Source organism: Archocentrus centrarchus, chromosome 2, assembly GCF_007364275.1.
Source record: "Archocentrus centrarchus isolate MPI-CPG fArcCen1 chromosome 2, fArcCen1, whole genome shotgun sequence".
Classification (NCBI taxonomy): Eukaryota; Metazoa; Chordata; class Actinopteri; order Cichliformes; family Cichlidae; genus Archocentrus; species Archocentrus centrarchus.
Window position 1 is genome coordinate 14,370,984 of NC_044347.1, and position 24,923 is coordinate 14,395,906.

General features: G+C 42.0%; 1 protein-coding gene across 2 annotated transcripts in view; it reads right to left on the bottom strand.

Moving 5' to 3' along the window:
* Window positions 1-1,400: 1,400 nt before the first annotated feature.
* The window catches only part of LOC115791772 (nck-associated protein 5-like), a 158,108-nt gene continuing 134,585 nt past the window's right edge, over window positions 1,401-24,923 (bottom strand). For both annotated transcript variants that reach the window (XM_030746011.1, XM_030746018.1), the window contains 5 exons: window positions 21,233-21,556; window positions 17,737-17,858; window positions 15,915-16,044; window positions 15,614-15,789; window positions 1,401-4,853 (listed from right to left, as the gene is read on the bottom strand). In XM_030746011.1, coding sequence (XP_030601871.1) covers window positions 4,542-4,853; window positions 15,614-15,789; window positions 15,915-16,044; window positions 17,737-17,858; window positions 21,233-21,556 — 1,064 coding nt within the window. In that variant the 3' untranslated portion in view covers window positions 1,401-4,541. The remainder of the gene's footprint in view (window positions 4,854-15,613; window positions 15,790-15,914; window positions 16,045-17,736; window positions 17,859-21,232; window positions 21,557-24,923) is intronic.

The window sequence follows — 24,923 nt, forward strand, 5'->3', positions numbered from 1 at the left end:
AACATATGTTGTGATTGCTGTCTTGATTACAGGACAATTTTATTGCTCACAGGAAATAATTTTGTGGTCCCTTTGGCTATAGGTTCTGGACCCTTTATGGGTCCCTAAACCTTATTTTGAGAACTTAGATAAATACTTTATAATCTTTTGCAGGAAATCACATTCCCATGGCAGCTTCAAAACAGACGTAACACCACAAACTTCTTAATGAAGTTTTTAGATTAGAAACTCATTGTCATTATGCACACAATGAAATTATCATTCCAGATCACTCATCCAGAGACGAGCATCTGCGGTCATGCAGCCAGAGACCAGCGCTACCGTTAGGCAATGTGGTTTAAGTGTCTTCCCTAAGGACACAACGCAACGCAGGGACAGGGGCTCGAACCTGCAACCTTCCAGCTACAAGATGAGGGCCTACCCACTGTGCCACTGCCCCCAACAAGTTAAGAATATATATAAATATATATCAATAAAACACCAAATAAGTAATGTACAGACATGTATATTATTATTATTATTGTGCATTCAACAGTCTTACAGCAGCTGGAATTAAGGACCTTCTTTTCTCTGCGTTGCCATTCCTCTCTCCGCCACCTACTGGACCATCTCAACTTAGGCTGCATCTTACTTTTAACTCATATTTTTGATGCTGTGAAAACATATAAAGTTCTGCATTTCGTGGATCATTTTAATTTTGATAACTGCAGTGTGGTCACCTTTTAATTAAAGTCTTTTCTAGTTATAAATCGGTGTGCCTTTAAACTGTCCTGTTTGTTGTCCCTGTATCTAAATTCTCTCTAATCTTTCCCCTCGTTGTCTACCAGCTGCTGCCCCTTAGTGAGCTGTGTCTGCTGGAGGTCTCTTCCTGTTAAAGGGGAGTTCGTCCTCCCCTCGGTCACCAAATGCTGCTCACAGAGGATTGTTAGGGTTCTCCCTGTAATATTTTAGGGTTTTTAACCTTACAATGCACCTTAAGGATGTGCATTACACAAAAGAAGAAAAGCGCACGAGTTAACCTCGACTTTTAATCTGTTTCTGCCTGTGCGCTGATCAAATAACTTACAAGCTTATTCTTAAGAGGCAGACACGGAGAAAGAGAAATCTTCCAAGCGTGCTTAAACTAATTGCGTTTATTTATACGCGTATAATTACCCATCAAGGGACTAATGGTTATAAATCCCTCTGCAGTGAGAGCTCTGAGCTTCAGCCCCTGCTGACAGATTGTGAGGGGGAAGCGGTGATTACATGCCACGAAACATTTTGGGGGGGTTTTCTCCAAACCTGCATTTTCACACTCAAAGAAAGGTCAAATGAATCACCGTGCATGAAGGTGCATGTAGCACCTCCTTCATTATAACCCAGAAAAACACCACGCAGACCCTGCAGCTCAGGTTGAAATAGGAAATAGTTTCTCGTATTTATTTAGGAAATAATTACATAAAATATAGCATTAAAGTCTAGTGTAACAGACAAATTGCACACAGTAATAATAATAATAATAATAATAATAATAGTAACAATAATATTAATTACCAAAGTAACACTGCTGGTAACTTTCTCTTTACAAAGGAAGGTTTAAGGAAAGAGGTGAAGCATGACAATCACACTACAGTCTGACAGTACAAAATGTGGGTATAAATACTGGACATCTAGAAAAATACACAAGTCCTCTTCAGACTCTCTTCATACAATATTAACAGTTTCATAGAAAAATCGAAAACACACAGTCGGCTCCGTTGATTAGCACCAGCTGGTCAAATTCCAGAGAGAAATTTGGCATAACTCCACCTAAAGTTCAAATATGTCTTTAAAATAAAGTGATAAAATATTTTTTAGCGTTAGCTCTTATTGATCAAAATATTAAAAAAAAAATTTTTTTCTTTTTAAACAAGAAGACCCTCCGAAAGAAAACACAGACGCCAAACAGCAGACATAAAACAGGTTGAATGATTGGCAAACAATTTACTGTACATCTTTTTTTCTTTCTTTTTGTTCTTACTTGCATATATCGATCAGCAATGCCCGTTCTGATATTAACTTATCGCGATTTTTATATACAACATAATATACAGCTACGAGAGGAAAGCTGAGGTTTGGAGAGTTCAGGTGTGCTATGCTACATGAGACTACGTTTGGATTCTTGGAGAGCCGTTTGTCCACGCTTTCCCGATGGCTGCGTTTTTCACTCTTACAATCGACTTTAGTCCAGTATGTTCCCTGAGCTACGGGCAATGACACCTTATATTTGCTCGTTTTGTTGTACCTGGTATCGCTTGTTCATGTACCGCGTGGAAACGTCCTCGTTAGAGATGCTGCGAAGCTAGTTTGCCATCACCGGGTGTTTAACCGCTTAAAATACAAGATTAAAATGATTAAAAATTAGCCAAAAATAAAGAAAATTTAAAACCTGCTGTTATTAAAAAATATATTGCTTCAAAAGAGTAGACAAAGATGAACCATGTGTTACTTTTGGACAACTTTTCAATGGGCATTGTACATAGCAGCGATCCATAAAATGAAACCTTGATGGAGATTTATGCAAATATTGCCCATCCTGCTTATTATGTTTTTTTTTTATTTTACACTCCTTTGTACAGTATTTGTTACAGTGCAATGAGAAGAAGTACCCCAGCATGGTGGGAGGAAGAGGAGGAGGGGTGGTAGGATACAAACGTGTATTGCTGTCCAGTCCACCACACCCAGAGTCAAACCTTTAAAAGTCCTGGTTTTCTTTTCTTTTCTCTTTTTTAAGTTGAGGTTTCATCCTCGCGTCTGCAGCTCTTTAAGTGCTTCGTGTTCTATGCGGAGAGGACCGGGCTCGTCGCACCGTGGCAGGGCTGTAAGTCGAGACAAGTCTTTTCCAAGAGTAGCTGAAAGTTGAGCTGAAGTCGAGTGCAGATCCAGACCAAAACCAACTCCTTTTTACAAGGCCACTAACAAAATGAAACAAATAAAAGAACTGCAAAAAGTAGTACTTAAGGGTTAGGGCTGGGCAATTGGACAATGACTGGCAAAGACCATCAGCAGTCGTTTTATTGCGGGAGATTTTTGACATTTTATTTTGATGATTTACTGCGTTGCCTCTGGAAAAAGTCAACTTTGTAAATAACCGTAGACGGTACAAAAGATGGACGTCACCCATTGGTTTCCAAAGTTCAAACATGGTGTTTTGATACCACATTTGATGAGGAACGGACGGACGCGGCTGTGAAACCACATGCTAGCCAATGAACATACCCTGGATAATCCTCCTTTCTAAAACTTCAAAGAATGTATAAAACTGACACACATTTTTATTTAGTATGATCTGAAATAAGTGAGTGAGCCTTTACTCATTAGGAAAGTCTTTACAGACTTTGTCATAGACTTCTATAGGACCGTAGGTCTTTTTGCAATGACAGTTGTCGCCCCCTGGTGGTCTTTAAAAAGAACGCAGGTTTAAGGCACTTCTCGTCGGCTTGAATTTTTTTTTTTTAGGCCCTGGAAGCTACGTCCATCTTTTATACTGTCTGTAAATAATTAATTTGTAAAGTGCAATTGCTCACGGTGGTGCAGCCTTTCTTTTTGGTTTTTTGAACAAGAGTGGAAAGTTGTACGCAGATGGAATTTTTCAAGCTTCAGAAGCCAAAACACTGTTTATGCACCACACAGTGCATTTTATTAATCAATTATTACCAACAAAAAAGGAACCATGTTGAATTTTAGTGAAAAAAAGACAGCAAGATGGTATTGGCAAACTCTTGTTTGTTTATCCCTTCCAAAAATCATAGCAGTTTAACTTTTTTGTACTTAAATTTTCTCCTGGTCTTTCAATGCCCCACCAGTGGGACCAGCTGCACGGCCTTTGCGAGAACCTGCTGGGTTAGAAAATGCCACGGACAGCTGGCACCAGTGTGGAAGTTTCCATTCCTGTGTTTTTAGTTTTAAACTCACACGCCACGCGTCCCAGGTTTTTCCAGCCCGGTTGTTTGTTATGCATCTATTATCCCACCTGTTTGTGCGTTCAGAGCATTGTTTGCCAAAGTGTGGGCGTCAGACCCCTGATGGGCTAAGAAGGTACTGCAGATGTGACTGCAAGAAATCATTTACAATAAATAAATAACATTTTTTAAATGTCAGCTTTGTAATCAAGTTTACAATTGTCACTGATGGCAAAACGACGTGACTAAAGGTCTGGTCTGAGAAAACTTCTCAGATTTCAGAACAGTCGTAGGACTTTAAAGTTTGGGAATGGCTGATTTAGATGTTAAAGGTGTCTGACTTCTTCCTAGATTCCTGTTTTTCAAAATTATCAGTGAATTTTTAAAAATTCTTTTGTGGAGAGGTGGCAGTTGGACTGACAGTTTTTGGAAAATTTTTAACAAATCGCCCAACCCTATTAGGGTGACTTCAAAGAGTCAAAAGAGATGCAAATCTACCCCAAAAATCCACTCCATAGGTCCACTGTATCAACCAATCAAGGCATGGGGATTCCAAAAAGGAAAAAGTCAAGGAGTCCGAGATGGAAACGAAGACTCCATGGCTACAGCCCTGCCTTCTCAGACGTCGTTGGAGCCCTGGCTGGTGCAGGAAGAGAAGCTGTCATACAGCGAGTCGCTGAGAGAGCCCACGGGATCCGCCCCAGGCCTGCTCGCAAAGCTTGATGACGACGAGGCCTCGTCCACCTTGCAGCAGCTCTCCCTGCTCCTCCCTGCGTCGGCGTGGCAGTCAGCTCTGCGGCCGCCTGAGCCCGTGTCCGGATACAAACTGCTGGAGCTGCTCTGATTCAGCTTGTTTAAGGACTCCAAGGAGAAGTCGAGCGAGAGAGGCTGGCTTGCGCTGATGGGGATTTTCTCCATGGGAATCTCCTTCTGCAGAGAGGGAAAAAAAAAAAGGAACATAGATTAATGTAGAGCCACAATATGTTAGTTTGTCTTATGGTAAAAGCTGCAGTGTGAAGCTTTGTATTGCCCTGTCTCTGCTTTACTCAAGCAATAACCTGATACCACCCGAGAGCAGGACAGTGATCTGTATTGAGACTTTTATCATGCTTGAGGACCAAATCTATGTCTTGGGTGTTGGCAGGCGTTCCTCTCAGAGTCCCCCCGCTCCTCTGGCTACATTAACGGTGCTGTACAGTGTTATTAATGCTTTTGCATTGCCTCTGACCATCTGCTTTACAGGAATATATTAGTATTAGTTTGTTAACACTGTTTCAATTAGCAGGAGTGAATACATGTGCCACGTGCCTTTAGCCAACTCAGCAGTGATTAACTTCATCAGCAAAAGTGTAAAAGCATTCATTAACCATCTGCTGCACTGTCATATGACCCTTTGCCACACAACCTCGAAGTAAAATAATCCCTTCAGAGAGGAAACGAGACAACACATACACCTAAAAATAGTCTGCTCGTATTTAAAATGCACCAATTTGTGAGTATCTTTCTAATGCATGTCTCCAAAGACACTTTAACAAGCTAGTTACTGTACCACTCAGCATCAAAACATTTCCTCAGAGGCTGAAAACTATTTTTTTTTTCGTCAATAAATCGAGCCTGGGAGCGCAGCAGCTATCTTCATAGGTGTTTTTGCAGCGGTAAGTACACAGAGGAGTAGCTGGAGGGGCTGTGCAACCTCTAGGGACACTCCAAACCCGGACCGTTTAGCATTTGGCTGCGAGCTGTATCTCGCCTCAGACATAAATCCAGAGCTAGTCCACACAAGGAGCAGGAACACACAGATGGGAATGTGATATATTTCGGAGAGCCGTAAACGCTTCCACATGTTGGCAGTGAATTCTGCACTTTTTTTTTTTAATGCAGAAGCTTTCTTAAACTTATGACTCAGAAGCTTATATTCATAAAGTTCAGTGGTTCTTCTAACTACTGAACTTTATTAGCACATTTGGGTCCATGCAAGCTCTACAAGAGTGGTTTCCTCATCTTGCTGCAACAGCAATGCACACACACAAAGTTCTTGTAAAGATCCTCTTAGTCAGAAATCATCTGCTCCCCATCGCAATGAAAATGTGATCACATTTGGTTTCCTCATCTACAACTGGAAGAAAAGACAAATATCTGTGCTGTACAGCCTTTATTTAAAGAGGTCCACCTAAAAAATGGATTCGATTACAATAATCATAATTGCTTATGATAGAGAGAAAACCACCACTGGATGAAATGCAGCACTGAACCATGACAGAGCCTCCATTGTGTTTTACAGATGGCTGTAGACACTCACTGTTGTTCCTCTATCCTGGCCTCCTCTGCACATATTGATGACGATATGCTCAGCTACAAGGACTCAACTGAAAATGAGTGAAAAATCAGCCAATATCCAAAGAAAAACTCTGAAAGACCTTCAGAAAGCCTTGAGAGCTATCGATCAAGAAAGTCTGGCTGCTTGGAAGCAAAAATATAAAGAAATGAGCGGCGGCTCAAAACTTTTGCACATCATTGCATATCCCTTTCATGCATAAATTATGAGAACCTCACGCAAGATTTTTTTTTTTTCCCTTGAGTGTTTTTATTCCTCTTTGGGCACGAAAAAAACAAAGAAACAAAAAACAATGTGACTGAAATTTTGTTTATGAACCTATTTTTCATGGAGTTTCATGGACACCATGCGTTTGACCTTTGAACCAGAGAACTATAACAACAAAACACATGCATATAAAAGAGAACAGCTTTTCTCCACTGTAGTGACCACTATGCATGAAAGGGATATTATTTCTTGGGTTCATCTGCTGCAGGCTTCTTGATTGAATTATTATGGTGTGTTTTTCCAAACTGATGGTACTATATATTGATATTATCGTGGCTCGAGGTTATCTACTCTAGTGCTGTATATTTATATGCATTTTTCCTCACCCTCACCCCTAGAGGCCAGAAAGAAAAGGATGCATACACTAATTTTTGCATCTTTTGAAGAGTAAAGCTATACAGTAACTGCTCACTTTGTTTTTTTTCTGTCAAGCCAGCAACATGCTCACTAAATTAGGGCCTTTTATTACTTGTTCAGAACTAACTTGAGTGCCTGGATCTGGAGTTTTTATGCCAATTTTTGGTCATATTTCTGTTTCTCCTCTTATTTCATTCCATGAGCACCGGCGCTTTGAGGGTCTTTGCTATTTAATAATTCATTTTTTTTTTTTTTTAAAAGTGCAGTTGTGGCACCTTTCATACTCACAGGCCAATCTGCATGCACCAGAGCACCCGCAGCCCCACGACTGCCACAAATAGAATCTAATTCTGAGGGAAACACTGAGTTTTATCCTCTTACTCCGACTGATTTATCGGCATTAGAAATTTCCAGTTCCACACCTTTTCTAGTTAAAATGGTGTGTATGATCTGATGCATACTAACAGCATTAATGGACACTGTAAACAGGCTGCAGCTACTCCACCACTGGAAGGACAATCTGTCACTTACAGTAATAAGCACTGCATTGTTCATCTGCAAGACTCACATGAATCAAAGAATTAATTGAAGCATTACATACAGTTGCTGTTTAGTTTAGTTTCGTGTCACTGTGATGGCTCCTGGCCTAATTAAGATACTGCACTGTGAAATTTTCTCATGGCAGTGTTGCTGTTAGTCTGCTCATAGGTAACTCTGACATTTCCAGCCATAAAGAGTGGACAGGTTTGTGACATTAATGTACAAAAAAACTGAAGAAAGTCTGTGTTAATGAACTGTGAACTGTGTACAGGGTCCTGTTGTGTAAATGCAGCTGCTATAAGCAATAATTAATCTGTCCCGCTGTCAGCTAAACTGTTGAATGAACAGCTCATGTAGGACACACAGAAGTAGAGAGGTTTATACTGTATTTTTAAATTATGCATCTATTTTTATTTAGTCTAAGTTCTGTATATACACTACTCAAAAGAAATTAAAGGAACACTTTGAAAACACATCAGATCTCAACAGGAAAAAAAATCATGCTGGATATCTGTAGTGATATGGACTGGGTAATGTGTTAGGAATGAAATGAGGTCACATCGTTTGATGGAAATGAAAATTATCAACCTACAGAGGGCTGAATTCAAAGACGTCCTGAAAATCAAAGGGAAAAATGATGCTGCAGGCTTGTCCATTCTGCTGAAATTTCATTGCAGCAACTCAAAATAGTACTCAGTAGCTTGTATGGCCCCACATGCTTGCATGAATGCCTGATGATGTCGGGGCTCCTAATGAGACGATGGACGGTGTGCTGGGGGATCTCCTCCCGAGATCTGGACCAGGGCATCACTGAGCCCTTGGACAGTCTGAGGTGCAACCTGGCAGTGTCAGATGAACCGAAACATGATGTCCCAGAAGTGTTCTATTAGATTTAGGTCAGGTTATCGTGGGGGCCAGTCAATGGTATCAATTCCTTCGTCCTCCAGGAACTGCCTGCAAACTCTCACCACATGATCCTGGGCATTGTCATACACCAGGAGGAACCCAGGATCCACTGCACCAGTGTACAGGTCCAAGGATTTCACCCTGATACCTAATGGCAGCAAGGGTGCTGTTTCCTAGCCTGTAGAGGTCTGGCGTCCCTCCATGGATATGCCTCCCCAGACCATCACTGCCCCTCCTCAGGCTCCACGATGCCGGGAAGTAAGCATAGGGCCCACTAGAGGACATCGGGCCCTCAGGCCACCCTCATGAAGTCTGTTTCTGATTGTTTGGTCAGACACATTCACACCAGTGGCCTGCTGGAGGTCATTTTGTAGCTCTGGCAGCGCTCATCCTGTTTCTCCTTGCACAAAGGAGCAGATACCAGCCCTACTCATGAGTTAAGTATTTCTACGGCCCTGTCCAGCTCTCCTAGAGTAACTGTCTCTCTCCTGGAATCTCCTCCATGCTCCTGAGACCGTGCTGGGAGACACAGCCAACCTTCAGGCAACTGTACGTATTAATGTGCCATCCTAGAGGAGTTGGACTACCTGTGCAACCTCTGTAGGGTCCAGGTATCACCTCATGCTACCAGTAGTAAAACTGACCCCAGCCAAAACCATTCCTGTTTTGGAGGTTGTCTCATTGTTGCCCCTCTAGTGCACCTGTTGTTAATTTCATCAACACCAAAGCAGCTGAAACTGATTAACACCCCCGTCTGCTACTTACCTGACCAGATCAATACCCCAGAACTTTAACTGACTTGATGCTACACTCTGATTAAAAAGTGCTTCTTTAATTTTTTTTTTTGAGCAGTGTATTAAAACTTGGGTTTCTGTCTATTTTGCAGCAGTTGCCTGATCCAGGATGATGTCCCCTATGGAAAAATACTCCACATGTGGTGGTTTCAAGCTTCTGTAGATCCATGCAGTGACAGCTGATTGACTGAATGACATACTGTCGAAACTGCATTTATTTCTGTAAGACATTTCAGGCGGTTCGTTTTCTGTTTTGCACAAGGACGGCTCATTAAGCCTTCAGACTGACTCGTACTTCTTTACACCAAAAGACAGGGAAAATTTTTGAGGCGTTTTAATAGATTAGGAATGCACAGGTGTCACTGCTCTATAGTGAAAACATTAGTGAGAGTTATTCTCAGTCTTTTTGCTTTCTTCTCCTACTAACTGCCTAATTATGTTCACATACCAACCCAGGTGTGAACTGTGTTATGAAGAGGGTGGATTGAAAGAGAAGAGAGAGACAGCAGAGAGGAAATAATTTGCCTCTTCCTCTAAATGCAGCACGTCTCATAAGAGCATCAAGTTTTGAAAGAATTTTTAAACATGCAAACGAAAAAAGAAAAGCCTAAAAAAAGTTCAAATCAAAGTAATCACCTCAGATTGTGACTGACGCAGAATCAACACAAAATCCTAACATCCCACCAAGGCCCATTAATCTGCAGTGTGACCTTTGTTGGGAGGCGCAGTCATCATAAATTTTGTAAAGAAGCCCGAATCAAAAGAAATATTAAAGGAAAAATGTGCCCAAAGGTGACGTGTGACTCACGCCCGACATGAAATGCTGAGCAGCTTTTTGCAGGTGCGGAGGTTAACTTCCAAATTAAGCACAGGTGCTGAATGCAGATTAGACCGGATGACTTTTAATTCAACACCCACATATGCTCTTCATAGCTTTGCTATTTTTGTGACAGATTATTGTCAGCCATTAAAAAAAAAAAAAAGGCCTGGGGAAAAACAAAAAAAAAAAGAGAGCGCACAACCTGCGTGAAAGTGAAGAAAAGTCTTCAGATGCTGATTCTCTCAGCCAGCCTCCATTTGTCAGAAACAAGAGAGAAAAGAGGAGGGAATGGCTGTGCTATCGCTGATTGGGTTTGATTTGGGAGGAACACAATTACCAGCAGATCGAAGCATCCGGGTGCAGGTCCCTGTACCACCTGCGGGCGCAGCCAAAAATCATGGCTCCACACATAACTCCAGCTGCAGGCGGACATCTCAGTGAGAGCTCCCTTCTTCAAAACACGAGGGCCCAAATCAGCAATTGGTTCTGCATCACATGCCGGTAATAGGATGTCTAAACTCAAATTCAGTAGACCTGCTCGCTACAAAAGCTGAGTGAAAGGGTCTTTTATTATGGCTCAAGCAAGATATATTTTCTCATTTCCCCCTGCTGTTATGTATTTTTCTTCCTTTGCCTTGATATTCTGACTCATATGGATGGTACACGTCTATGTTTTAGGCTTGTCATCCTTGAGATTTCTCATGAAATCAAACTAATTGCATGCAGACTGCTATACTTTGTAATGACCTACACACTCAGAATATAAAAGATAGATTAGCAACAGTCGCCATCTTGGCTTGCTGGAGCCAGAAGTGGCCATATTTGGGCGAGGGAGTAGAGTCCTAAGTTATCAGCTAATTGTAACTAACTCCAAGGGCTTTAAGGGTGCATCACACAGGCAGATATTATGGCAGAGTTCATTGGCTCACATCAGTGAAGGTGAAGGCTAGCAGATAGCTTCATGGCTTGTGTCGCTCACACCTGTCACTTAAAGCGGCCGCACTCTTAACGGTGTACACACACAGGAAGATGCTAACAGTGACGTGGTGACCAGAAACTGTGAAATCCGCGAAGCACGGGGTTCAGAAGTAGAGCTGGGTGATGAAATGATTAAAATAATTATCGTGCAAATTTTTTCCTCAATAGTGATATGAACCATGGTCGATAGAGCTCATCCCATCCATGTTTCCTCCCACGGTCCAAAGACATGCAGTACTGGGGTTAGGTTAATTGGTCATTCTAAATTGCCCATAGGTGTGAATGTGAGTGTGAATGGTTGCCTGTCTCTGTGTGTTAGCCCTGTGACAGCCTGGTGACCTGTCACCCCTACGGTACTTTTAACATGGGAGTCTGTGGGGAGGGCAGACAGTGGTGTGGTGGTTAGCACTGTTCCCTCACAGCGAGGAGGTCTGGGTTCAAATCCACCTTGGCTGGGGTCTTTCTGAGTGGAGTTTGCATGTTCTCCCCTTCGATTTCTCCAGATCTGGCCCAATGACCTGCCCCCCACCCCCCCACCCCCGTGACCCGAAGAGGAAAAGTGGAAGAGAATGGATGGCCAATGGGGACTGACTTGCTTCTGCTGCCAGCCTCAAGCATCCACTCAAGAAACTGCAGTTTTTGTCACCTCTGAATGGCACAAAACGAACAGAACACATCCTGACTTTCACTGTGAAGTAGCCACAGACAGATTATTAAGCTGGTTCATTAAGATATCATGTGCAATAAAAATGACAGTTATTATCTGCGCTGTAAACCAATTAAGAAGCCTTCCTGGCACTACATGAGCCAGAAATGAGAGTTCAAGGACTTTGACATAGATGGTATTTGTTCATCCCCAAAAGAAAGCAATGAATCGTCTGCTGGCATTTAATTTGGGTTTGTTAAAAAGGATGTGAATGAGGAAAAAATTAATAAGAACTGTGGCTGGCGCTTAATAGAAGCAGATCTGCCTTCAGGACATGAAGGCATTATGAAGCAAGATTGTGTTAATCCTAACAAAACACAAAAAAATAATATTTTTTTCATTTTATCTGCTGGAAAATCAGAGCAACAGTGGACAGGCATCAAGCTGGGTGTTGAATGGTTATTAGAAACTATTCATGCCCAATTTCAATGACGTGAAAGTGTATTCAGTGTCGCCGTGATGAGTGAACTGCACTGAAAGGAGGCAGCAAATCACAAGTTTGGGAAAAGTTTGGAGGCAGAAGTAATTGGAAACTCATTTTCTATTGTTGCTGGCAGAATTTTCAGCAACTTACACAAGCTGAACCGGAAGACATTCGCATCCATGATGCTGCGTGAGCGCAGATTTACAATGAAGACAACAGTGGAAAAGGGGAAAAAAAAAACATGCTCAGGTAACTTATTTATTGTCTCAGGCGATGTGTCGTCTTTCGCTGTCTCCACTGTGTGAATAATTTGATCGCGGGCCAGTGTGGTGGAAGTGTGATGGCGGCTTCTCGCTTTCTATTTCGGGGTCTCTTCCATCTGACTCCAGCGATGCTATCAGTCTGACAGCATAGATTCCTGCAGTTGTTATATTTATTTGTACACTGATGCAGTTTTTGGTTATCTTTTGGCCTCATTTCAAACTGCATGTCAACTGAAATGTTCCCCTACCCTCACCGTGTAATTACTGCTCAAGGTAACAAGCTGTTCCACACTTGAGGAGATGCCGCGTGTCTGCTGATTTGTTCTACACTGGGTTTTGGACCTGGGCCATGCAAACCCTCAGGAATCTCCCTAATATCACGATGCCACACCTTGGCACGAGTTCTGATGTTGTTTTCCTGCAGCAATATCGCAGACAAAGGGCGGAAATAGAGAGGGGAAAGTAATGAGTAAGCAGGAAAAGCAATAAAGAACACAAAAGTTAGTTCAAGGAGGAAAAAAGAAAAAGATGGAAGGAGACAAAGGAAACCTGTTTAGAGCGAAAGTGGGCGAAGTCAACTGGGAAGAAAGACAAAGAGAGTTGTATGGGAGAGACAGAAATAGAGAGAGGCAAAAGTGAAAGGAAGACAAGCAAAGACACGTGGGAGAAAGAGAGACTGGGAGGAAGGAGAGGATAGAGGGAGAAGGGGGCGGGGGGCCGCCGTTAGCAGGGCTGTCAGGTGCTGTCAGGATGATGAATGGGAGGCCAGCACGGGCTGTGAGGGCCCTGATGGGAGCCGCTGAGCTTTACATCACTCTCCTGAGTGTTTGTGAAAGGTTATTAAAGGCGCTTAAATCACAGGGCTCTGACACAGGCCCGCTACCAGCTACCAAACTTCCCCAAACTAAAGCCAATGACAGCGTCTCCAGAGTCAAAAGCTCCCGAGCCGCGGCAAAAGGAGAGCGGCCGCACAGGTGTGGATGTGCACAGCCAGGGGTGTGGAGGTGATGACACTCAGATAGATTGTCTTTTTCAGAAGAATAATGCAGGGTAAATGGGTTCAGCAGCAGTCATCCATCATTTTGGTGGGTTCACAGCTGAGGAAAACGGCTACTGTCAGAGATTAATACTAACTTTGGCTCAGCATGAAAGTCTAATGCTTATTTTAACAGAAATTTGAATATGTACTCATTCCATAAAATTAGCTGCTACTAATCACAGCAAACATGCCCAGAGCAGAAGGATGCTTAAATGGATTTCTATTGAAGTAAGTACATTTGTAGTGCAGCAGTTAGTATAATTCCAGTGCTGTGGCACACAAAGCCATTGGTCCCAAGCCTTGGTAGCTAACCCAATACATTCACAGGTTTATCAGTGCATTACTGCACTATCTATTGATGAACTGGATTTGGAGTTATCTCAGTTTTTGCCCTAAAATATGTGCTCAAAAATAGGTCAGAATGACAATTTACAATTAGACATGTCCACAGTGCAATTTAATCTAAGAGTCTGTTTATATCACAGCTGCAAAAATGTATTAAACGGTTTATTTAAACCTGGCTGAGCAGCAGTCGTGCGCTTTATGTTTTTGACAGCTTGTTTTCAGGTGTTTCATTTTGACAGGGCACGCTTCTCGGGGGTTGAACTCCTCACCTCGCATTATTGCTGCAGTCCCTGCAAGCATTATAAGCCACCCCTCTACTCGGGAACGTAGCCTTCCGCGTCCAATTACATGACGGGCAGGTTTGAGGATGAGACAAACACGGCTTTGCTTGTCCTATCTGAGTCCGCTGCGTGTCGGCTAATGGAGCTGTGCTTGCAGCTTGGCTGCACAGCGCCGCTTCAAAACTTCCCGTTCGATGCTTTGCCTCTCCGCCGGGGCTCTGATCAGAATCAGAAATCCCTCTCTTTCTCTTTCTTCGCTTATAGTTCAAGTGCGATCGCTGAACTTTGCTTTGTTAAATGGAGACTCAACCTCTGTACAATAATGTAATACTTGATAGAAACTCTCTTTTTGCTTGACTTGGCAGAGTCAGCAAACTGACCTCGGAGCTTAGGGGGATTCAGTTTTGCTCAAGTACTGCCCTCGGGACACTCGAGCGGTGTGTTTACTTGCTGAATCACCCCTCACTTACTCATCACTACATCACCAACATCCACCTCAATTTGTCATAATAAAATGATGCAGCGTGGTTCAGAAGGAGGCTGCGTGTGCATAACAAAGTTTGAGTATTTAATGGTGGAAATGAGAGCGTGCGTGATATTTATTCTAATTTGTGGGTGGGAATGATTACAAATAGATTCGATCTGATCTTATTTTAAATTCCAAGATGACTTCAGAGGTCAAGAACTAGCCCACACCACAAATTGAGATTTTTCTCCCCCATCTCTAATAGACAATGCTTTTTAAAAAAAAAAGTCGTGTTGAGTCAGGCCTTTTTTTTTCTTCTTCTTTCAAAATATGGATTTTTGTGTCAGGGCTGCTGCTGGGGCAGGAGTACTGTAGGAGAGTTTGTCCCACAGAGCCGGCGCATTGCAGGCTGGAGGCCATTTCATGGTCTCTGATTCTCATTTGTCATTCAGCAGCGTTAAATACTTGTAGGCAAATACCCGCTGACACAAGAGGGTGAGGCGATCGAAAGCAATTAGGTGGCTTTTTCTGTGAAAATCTGCAAACGATTCCAAACGGCAGAAGACAAAACCTTGGGAGTGCAAACAAGAAAAAAAAAAACCTTGGAGTTTTAGTGACTTTGAAAGACCTCCCGTGCCTCGGGAGTCTGACCATCTGAGGGGTCTCCTTGCCTTGCTGTCTGCAACATACAGGAATCCTAACAGTTCAATTTAGTCTGCCTCCCACCTCTGCTGCAAGAAAAGCAAAATTATGCATCCACCATCCTGGGAAGACTTTCATTGAGGCGCCATTTTTCTGACTCAATACATATCCTCTTCACACTTTATAAAGTGGCATACATCTGGGAGCTACATGGCTTTTAACACTTTAAAGTGCCACTTTTTGGCCTGCACATTAAGAGGCAACTGATTTATCCTAGGACAACAAGCACAGAGTGCATTTTCTCTTTCAAATGGTATTTTGAGGCTTACGAATCAATGATAGCTATTAATATACAGAACATTTACCTGCAAATTTAAACACTTAGAAATTGACCTCTTGGCTGACTTCCTGGAGAGGAAGATATAACACCAATAAAATGCTTGATGGGGATCGGCAGCATGCCTGCAAAGCAGCCGTTGATGAGCGAAACTGATTAGCTGGGAACAATAAGACGCTTTAATACTCACACTGAGCCTGTCTCCTGCTTTCCCATCAAGAGGTGACTCCTTGTGCAGCAAGTTGTACTGTGAAATCTTCCTGCTGTCTTTCTCCAGGTGCGAGAACATGTCGTGTTGATAGTAGTCCATGATTGACAAGGATTTTTCCACACTTCTTCTCTTCAGGGTGTCCTCATTCTGTTCGACTGTAAATGGAGGAAACAGTTTTAAAAAAAAAGGCACTTTTAGTTAAACTTGATCCAACTTCTACAAATGACAATGACTGAGGTAGCTTCATAAATCATTCAGTGACTACAATTTTGAACCAGACCTAAGTCTTTCTTCTTAGCTCTGTTGATCAGGGTTTTTTGCGGCGATCCCAAAGTGCTTCCTGTTCCCTCGGGTTCAGTCTCAGTGTCGCTGCTGCTGCCTGAGTATGTGCACACTCGCAAGGCTCTTTCCTGTTCACAGGCAGCAAAAAGTCATTTTAAAACACAGACATGAGGTGCCTTTAAAGCCATATGAGCACTATTATGCAGTCTGGTCTGCACAGAGAACATAGAAAAAAATAACCATTAAAAAACTAACTATAGCCCTCATGACTAAGTTAACTTTTACAAAGGAAACCTACTGTATATTTAAGCCTCTGTCCTTTAATAGCAAATGCAGCTATTCATGTTTGGATACCTACAGTAGAGAAACCTTACTTTTTAAAGTCATTTGCAACATTATTGCCATTTAAAGGTAATCAGTATGGTTAGAGCACCACTGATTGTGAGGGGGAAAATGTATATTCTCAGACCGGTTGGCAAGTGGTTGTTAGAGGTTGCAAATAAGTCCACCATACTGCACTGAAAACCTCTGAGATTGCTTTGGCCTGTAGTTTGGAAGATGCCCACTTGTCTGCAAGCACTCCTGCTAAGCGGTAGTGAAACTGTGAAAAGTGTGACACAAACTATAAACAAGGATTGTTTGCCTTCAAAATAAAAGCCTTTTGAAATGAGTTGGCCACAGCAGTGAGGTACAATTTTTACTTTGAAGGTGAATGTTGTGTCTGTGTTTCGGGTTTGCATTGTACTTTTTAAAGTTTTACTGCCACTCCGTGGTTAGTTATCGGGCGTTGCGGACAAGCCAGTGTCTTTCATGCAAACTACAGAGAATGGCTGCAATCTGCTAGAGACAAAAGCAATTATAAGGAGGTTTTTGGTGCAGCATGGTATACCTCTTTGCAATCTCCAGCAACCAGTTGCCAACCGGTCTGAGAATACAAATTTTTCCCTCGTTACGGTATGTTGCCAGGAGGTCGAGGACTGGTGTACAGTATTTTTGGGTTACTCAAAAACACGAGCACTCCTTTTTCAGTGTGCCTAGGGTTCTGACAGACCTGAACATAAACACACTTATATGTGTGTTATATGTTGTGGGTATTTATATATCGTATATCATGTTGTAGATATTGTAAACCTTGCCCAGGTCTCCCTTGTAAAAGTGATTTGATCTCAGTGGGACTTCCTGGTTAAATAAAGGTAATAATTAGATTGTGCATGTTGACTATATTGTCAAATTGGCGTGTATCCTAACGGACTTCTACATCTGAATGTGTTTTCTTCCACCACATAATCAGCAACAAGCTAATTAATCCCCCTTGGAGTGACAGTTTCAGCTGACCTAAAAGCATTGATGCTGTGGAGCTGCAGCACTGGCATCATTATCCTCCTCAACTCACACTGCATATCGCTGGGATGGTGTTATTGTCCCTTTCAACGACATATTCAAAACAAAGTGAATACTTCCATGAAGTAAAGGCTGTCTTTTTGAACTGTAACAGACTGCTTATTTCTAAAGTAACTAACTGCAAAGCCGAGGCTTTTGATTACTCTTTACAACACAAACAGATGTCTCTCGGAAGCTCCTTTGCAACACATTACCCCCAACACTTGGCAACTACACTAACTAACTGGTGACATTAGTGGGAAAAAACTATTAGTGTGTGGCCACCACTTATTTATCTCATTGCCAATGCAACTCTACAGCTAATGAAAAAATTTCAATTCTGAAACGGTATCAAATTTGGGACAGTTTATGGGTATCTCTTGAGTCCTTCTAAGAGCCACAAATATGACTACCGACTAAGTGTAATGTAAACGACTTACACCAGGTATATCATGGTCCTCGGTTTTCATCTTCCTCTTTGTTTCTGCGTCTTTGTCCTCAGTGGAACCTGAGATGCTGCTGTGTGGTGCACTAAAACTCAACCTCTTTGTCCTAATTGCATCTAGAAGTCAAAGGAGATAAAAAAGAAACGAATCAGGAGGTTTACAACAGCTATCACATGACCAACTCATCTAAAGTGTCGTAAGCACAGAAATAAAGAAACAGTGATGTGGCGACCACAGACCATGGAATCACAATGAATTTCACAACTTGACAGATGCAACAACATTTATGACATATAACCAAGTGGGTAAACCCCAAACTATCCACTGGTGACTAGAAATATGTATGATTTTTGAATATTTGAAGTTATAAAAAATATCAAACAGTTTATCGAATATAATTGATGCCAGGTACCTTCTGGTGCTCCTGCACCAGGTGCTCCTGCACCAGAAGGTACCCGAATGAACTGCTAGCTGGGTGCTGGATGGGAAAAGTGTGTTGTTGCGCTGTGAGATTAGTTGCTACTATACAGACAGGAAAAACATGCAAAACCAAAAATGATTATAGCTGTCAAAGCTCCACCAGGTAAAGCTAGCATATCAGAAGTCTACCAGGAGAGCGGTTTGAGGAAGAGTCAAATACTTTGGAGTGATAATGAAATAGGATTTTTAGTTAAAATGTCCATACCTAATCCTCATATTGCCTGCTTCAAAGTGATGCATAGAGAGCAAGTTGTTTCATATTTGGACTTATAGTAGTGGGAGGAGGGAAACACCATTGTAACTCCTTTGACAATGTCTTCTTGAGCTGACAGACTGATGAAACACGGGATGAGTACATCTTGTACATCCATTCAACCAAAACCCATCCAGCTGGCTACAAATCCATTTCCCCGCATATCTGAATGAAACATTAGCAGTGTCCACCCTCTGACTGCTCCATCCACGACTCCTGGCAGCCAACAGAACAGCTTTCAGCTGTTGTCCCCAAATGACGTCGAGCTGTCTTATTATTGCTCTACCCATTGCTGTCTGACGCCAGTTTCATTGTCTCGCATTCAGAAACCGCTCTTTCAGCTGCGTTACAATAACGGGCTGCTTTTGGCTTGTTATTTTGTCTCCATCTGAGAAATCTGCATCAAGATCATAAAAGTCCTTTCACCTTCTTCCTCTCGCCTATTACGAAACAAACAATGTGACAGACATTGCTTTTTTTTTTTCTGGCACTCTTTTACTTTTTTGATTCTACATAATGATATAAGAAATGACAGAGGGGTAAAAACATGTGATAAAGACACAGAGCATACCGTTAGGCTCTCCTAATTAAGTTGTTCCACAGGGGAGACTCAACAAGAGCTGCTTTCTGTTTGCAGTTATGACTCTAATTCCTGCCTCTGCAGTGCCACCGCAGCACTGAGGTGAAAGAGATGCTGCCTAATGTCTTGTAAGCATGATTGTCCGGGTGTGATCGCTCATCCCTGTGTGTTATTGTAGCTTTAATTAGCCATCTGATTGCATCCCACCCTCCGTAGTTCTGCTGTACATCACGGCCAACGCCGAGGCAGAAGGTGCTTTATGATCTATCGCTGCGGTGACATACTTATCTAATTGCATTTGTTGGTTTTCCTCGGGGCATGGGAGTGTATGGCTTTCTACTATCTCAGCTGAGTATCAGATGTCAGGGTTGATGCATGAGTCTCTGAATTAGCTGAACAAACAAGGTTCTTCTTTTAATCAGAGTTTAATAAACCAAACGACTTCCTCTTGTCGGCTCTACTGAAGCCCTTGAGCACTCGGGAGGAAAATGCGTTAACATAAAGTACAGTGACATTCAATACTTCACTTACCTTCCTGAAAGGTAAATAAGCTGTCTAAGGCTTTCAAGGTTAGGCTTTTTGCCACTGAACATGATAATAGTAACTTTTACATGCATGAATTATATTTACTTCCACCGTGACCTTGATAGAAAACACGAATAGGAAAACAAAAGCTTTGTTCTTTGTTTTGTGGTACCACAACCAGGCAGCTTTGATGCTCTTCAAGTTAATTTAGAGGAAAAAAAAAAGGTAAAAGCAAAAAGTGCAGATGAGTATCAGCAATATATTAGATTCACAGGCAGTTATTATCTGTAAGATATGAGGCTGGCAGGTTTGCTTTGATTTATCTACCACTTCAAAGTTGTAAATGTAAAGCTTGTACAAGTAAATGCACAAGCTAGGGCTGCTACAGGTAGAGATACTGCAGAACATTAACTGTATTCTATACCTTGATTCTCTTATTCAAAAGAAAAATTGCTGTTGTTGTAGCAGATTTGTTGATTTGGTCTGAAAAACAGATCTAGCTATGAATCCAGCAGCTATCCTACAGCATTTTATCGCAGCGGCAGGAAACCTTATTTATCCCTTTTTGTAGTATCTCCATCTTACCTTTTGGTAGCCATCTTGGCAGATATTTCAGGCTGGTGTTTCCACTACACACATATCAGTGCAATAACACGATTAGCTAGATAAATTCTCCACTTTCTACTTTAAAATAAATAATTGGTTTTTTATGGGCAGGGGCAGTACATGTATTATTCAATCACCATGTTGGTGTTGCTAAAACTCTTCCACAGATTTTCACTAAGGATTTTTTTTAAGTGGCCACTGAAAATAGGACCACAGCCTCCTTGTGACTAAGAAAACGGGCGGCTGCCCAGTGATTGCATGTAATAACAGCAACCAACTAGCTACAGAAGTTGAGCGTGTAACACCCTCAACCTCTGTGCAACCACTTCCAATCACAAGGCGACTGAAAAATGTCCATATTATCACAAACAGACTGCATTCAATTGTCAACTTGACCTCATTCAAGCACAAAGTAATAGCAGACTGATTACGCCTTATTCCCATTTTATCGCCGTCTTGATGCTTTGAAGATGGCAGCTGATTGTGAATGGTCACCATCGGTGAAGCAACCATTTCAAAGGCAACAAGATTGTTTGTGGTAATGTGCTAATATTGTTTGTGATGTAGCCTTCAATCACTGTTTTCCCTAGTGTGACTAGCAAAGTATATGTCCAATCACAATGTGTACATGATTTAAGCAGCTCACATGTTCACCATCTTGGTTTGGCACATTAGCATGCTAATGTGCTAACGTTTACCAGGTAACACATCTCATTGGGGAATCTTTGAATATGAAGGCCTGCTTGACTTCATCTGGAAGCCCATTGGTTACTGTCTTGTGTTTTGGCCTAGGGAGGAAATGGCAAATATTCCGGAACCTAAAGTGTAGTCAGCAAATAACCGGATAACAGAAATCTGGACAAGACTTCTTGCTCAATGTGCAGGTCATTATCCAAATATAAGTGTAGATAATTCATAGCCAGCAGCTTTCAGATTCAATTTCAGCCACTTGACATGATTGTAGTCCCTTCATAGTATTGACCAAACAGAAAAAAGAAGTGTTAACCTTATCAAGGATTTGTTAACAGTTAATATTCTTGACTTACCTGAGGATGCTAATTTGGGCAGGCAGCTGTGGGTGTCCCGGGTGTGGCCGTTGCTGCAGGTCACAGTGGAGTCGGACAGGGAGTGACCCATGCTGGTAGGGGCATGCGGGTGGGGTTTTGAAAGGGAAGGCACTTTCACATCAGGTTGTGTGGGGTCAGGGTGAGAAGAGGGAGGCTCCCGATTGAGCTCCGAGGAGCCGGCGGTCACCCCCTCCGGGCTGGATTCAGATTTAGGGATATGGCGACCGCTGGCCCGGGTGACAGAATCGGGGAGAGGGAAGGTGCCGATGCCACTGTCCAGGGTTCTCATCTGACAGCTGGACCCTAAAGTGACAGGGAGAGGATTGTGACGTCTGGGAGAAGCAGGAGACAACAACACAGGAAAAGAAAGGAGGGCTTGGATTTACATGCAGCGGAAGGGATTGTGTGTAAATAAGGAATCTGTAGCAGGTACGGAACACAACGTGAATGGAAAAAAGAGAAAACAAAGCATTTTAAACTGACTGTATTTTTTGGAAGCTCCTTTCTGATGCACATTTGTAGTTATCACAGTGGTGAGAGGCACACGGTTCTCATATCGTACACAATATACAAGAAACACCTGCTGCCAGCAATTCAGAACTAAATACACGATTGAGCTGCAACCCGAGGACATGCTCCTCGGATTCATCAGAGTGCACGCTGGGTTGTAATCAGGCGACGTGACAGCGAGTAGGAACAGATGGATGTCGTTTAGAAACCACAGTTTGCTGAGCCTTGACTCAGGCTGGAACAGATGGATGGCTATTCAGCACAGCACAGGACCTTGTAACTGTGAACATTAATGGCCAACAGTTACATGGGCTAATTATTAGTGGTGTGCAACTTTTTGCTGAGTTACAGCAAAAAACCTCTAAGGATTAATTATCTTTCTTACCAGGGACCTGTTATGCTTTTTCTTTTTACTGTTACAGCGGTGGATGCTTATATTAAACATTGCCAGAGATTCACATAGTGATATCGGAGCATTCTTGAGTCAAAAGCTCAAGAATCAAACTGCTCTAAAATACTGTGAAAAGGTGTTGAACCACTCATTTCTTCACATTTTGCTAGGAAAATGGGTGCAATGATTTAGTGAGTCATGTGGAAACAGACATGGAAATACAGCATATAAGGCAAAACCAGAGTGTGACAAGCTTGAAAGTCAATATTTGGTGTGACCGCCTTTATTCTTCAGCACAGTCTGAACTCTCTGAGGCAGCTTTCTTCTCATTTCTTTAAGTAGTCTTCAGGAATAGTTCTCCATGCTTCTTAAAGGACATTCAAAGCTGTTCTTTGATGTTTCTGCCTTTTGTTCTGTTCTCTGTCAGCATGATCCCACACTGCTTCAATGATGTTGAGGTCCGGGCTCTGGGGAGGCCAATCCATGACTGATAGTGTTCCACTGTGTGTTTTTCTATCCAGGTATGCTTTTACTGTATTGGCAGTGTGTTTGGGATCATTGTCATGCTGAGAAATGAAGACATGTCCAATCAGATGCTTTCCAGATGTTATCACATGGTAGATCACAATTTGATCTTTTCTGCATTCATAATTCCATCAATTCTGACAAGATCTCCAACACCACTGACTGAAATGCAGCCCCAAACCATGACAGAGCCTCCATTGTGTTTTACAGATGGCTGTAGACACTCACTCAGCCTTTTCTCCCTGTTTCCCTTCCTTAAGAATGGCTTCTTGACAGCCATCCATCCACTGAGACCATTTCTGATGAGGCTTCAGTGAACAGTAGATGGATCAGCTGAAGGTCCAGATACATCTTTCAGGTTTTGTGTCAGAATTATTTTTTCCTATTTCCTTTTTCTTAATTAAGGACACGACTTTCAGATACTGTTCACCTGCTGTAGATATTTTTTTTAGGCCTAGCACTTCTTTTTTTTTTAGAAAACAACAAAGTGCTTCAAGATAAATTTAGTGTTAAGTGGCTTAACAAACAAACAAAAAATCATCTAAAATAGTCAAGTACAAATACTGCACTAAAATAAGAGAAAATGCTGGCTCCTTGGTAGCAAATTAAAAAGAACTGATGAGCTACACCAGGGCCCAATAAAAGCTAAATATGGATTATTTCAAACTGTGAATGATGCAACTCTATCCTAGTAAAGTCCAACAATAAAAATAAGCAGATGGCACAGACAGTGGTCGTTATTACAAAGCATCCACTTCTGGATTTGAAGATGATATAAACCCTTTGAAGCCATCAAGTTCTGTGTCTCAAAATATTATTTGTTGAAAACTCTTGAAGCAAGCTAGAAGGTTTTCTTTTAGGTTATTCGGTCTTGCAGAGATGGTAGATATTCACGGATGCTGCCTCTCAGTGTTACTAAAGCTAAAAAGGTTTCTCTGAACACTGCTGTGCTTTACAGTGAGGTTTAAAAAGAATTTGCAAGTAGGGTAACGGGCACATTTCAGATTCAGTTTACCACTAAAGAAAAAAACCCAGCTCAAACCATGTATTGCTATGGTCCTGGGTCAGTTTGCCCAGCATTTGAGGGTTTTTTTGGTCTTTCTAGTTGTGTTTATTGAAATATTCCATGAGATTCCTGGTTTGTTTTGCACTTATATTGTTGTATATTTACCTCTTAAGTATGTTTAATCTTGTTCTCAGTTCCTGGTGCTTTAGTTTAGTTCAGTGTTCTCGCCTCATGTGACAAGTTCCTTGCATTAAGTTAAATCATGTCTGTGTTTTCTGTTTACTTATCTCACTTCCGGTTTGATTTTGCGACTTTGTCTTCCTTGTGCGTTGCCTTGAGTTTTGCTTCTTTTGTCTTCTGTAATTCTGCTGTGTCTTGTCCTCCCCAGCTGTCTCCACTTCCCCTCACCGCCCTCCTGTGTATTTATTGTCTCAGTCTCCCCATGTCATTGTGTTAGACCGTCTGTTTATGGTCCAGTGTTTCTTAGTTCCAGTGTGCTTCCCCCTAGCTTTTTTTTAAAATCAGTTTCTCTATTTCTCCAGTTCTAGGTTTTGGCAGTTATAGTTTACAGTTTCTTTTATTATTTGTTTCGCCCTTTTGGATTGACTACGTCTTGGTTTTCATCAGCTTGACAATAAACAGCTCGCCTTTTGTTCACCTTACCCAGCCTCCTCGTGTCTGTCTTTAGGGCCTAAACATAACATTCAGTCTGCACATCTTGCAGATCATGACTTCTAGCCATTTTCTCTTTGGATGGTTTTCTAAGCAAGGGTGCCAAGTACATTACTTCCATGCACATGATCTAAATTTAAAAGCACTGTCAATAGATGCAGGAGAGCATTTTTCGTTTCTGTTTTAAGGAGTTTTTGAGAAGAAAAATCTCTGCGTGTTGCCAACTTTCAGTACATTTCACAACATGCTGTGAAAACGAGTCCTTACATAAGCGTTTGGATGTACAGATAACGCCGTGTTCATTGCACAGATGGCCTGTTAGTTGCACACGTATCTGCTGTGAGGCCCTCTCAGCAGGATATGTATACTGGAATAAAGAGAAATCCTGATCTCGGTGCATGTTGTAGTCTCCACATGCACACGAATGTTTACTTGTATGTGTGAGAAAGTGAAAGGCAGAGAGAGCCATAGATTACATGGCTGTGTAATTGAATGCCAAGCCTGGCAGTTCAAAATGCCCTCTATAACCAAACTATAACAAGGTCCACAGTAATTCTACCCAGAGG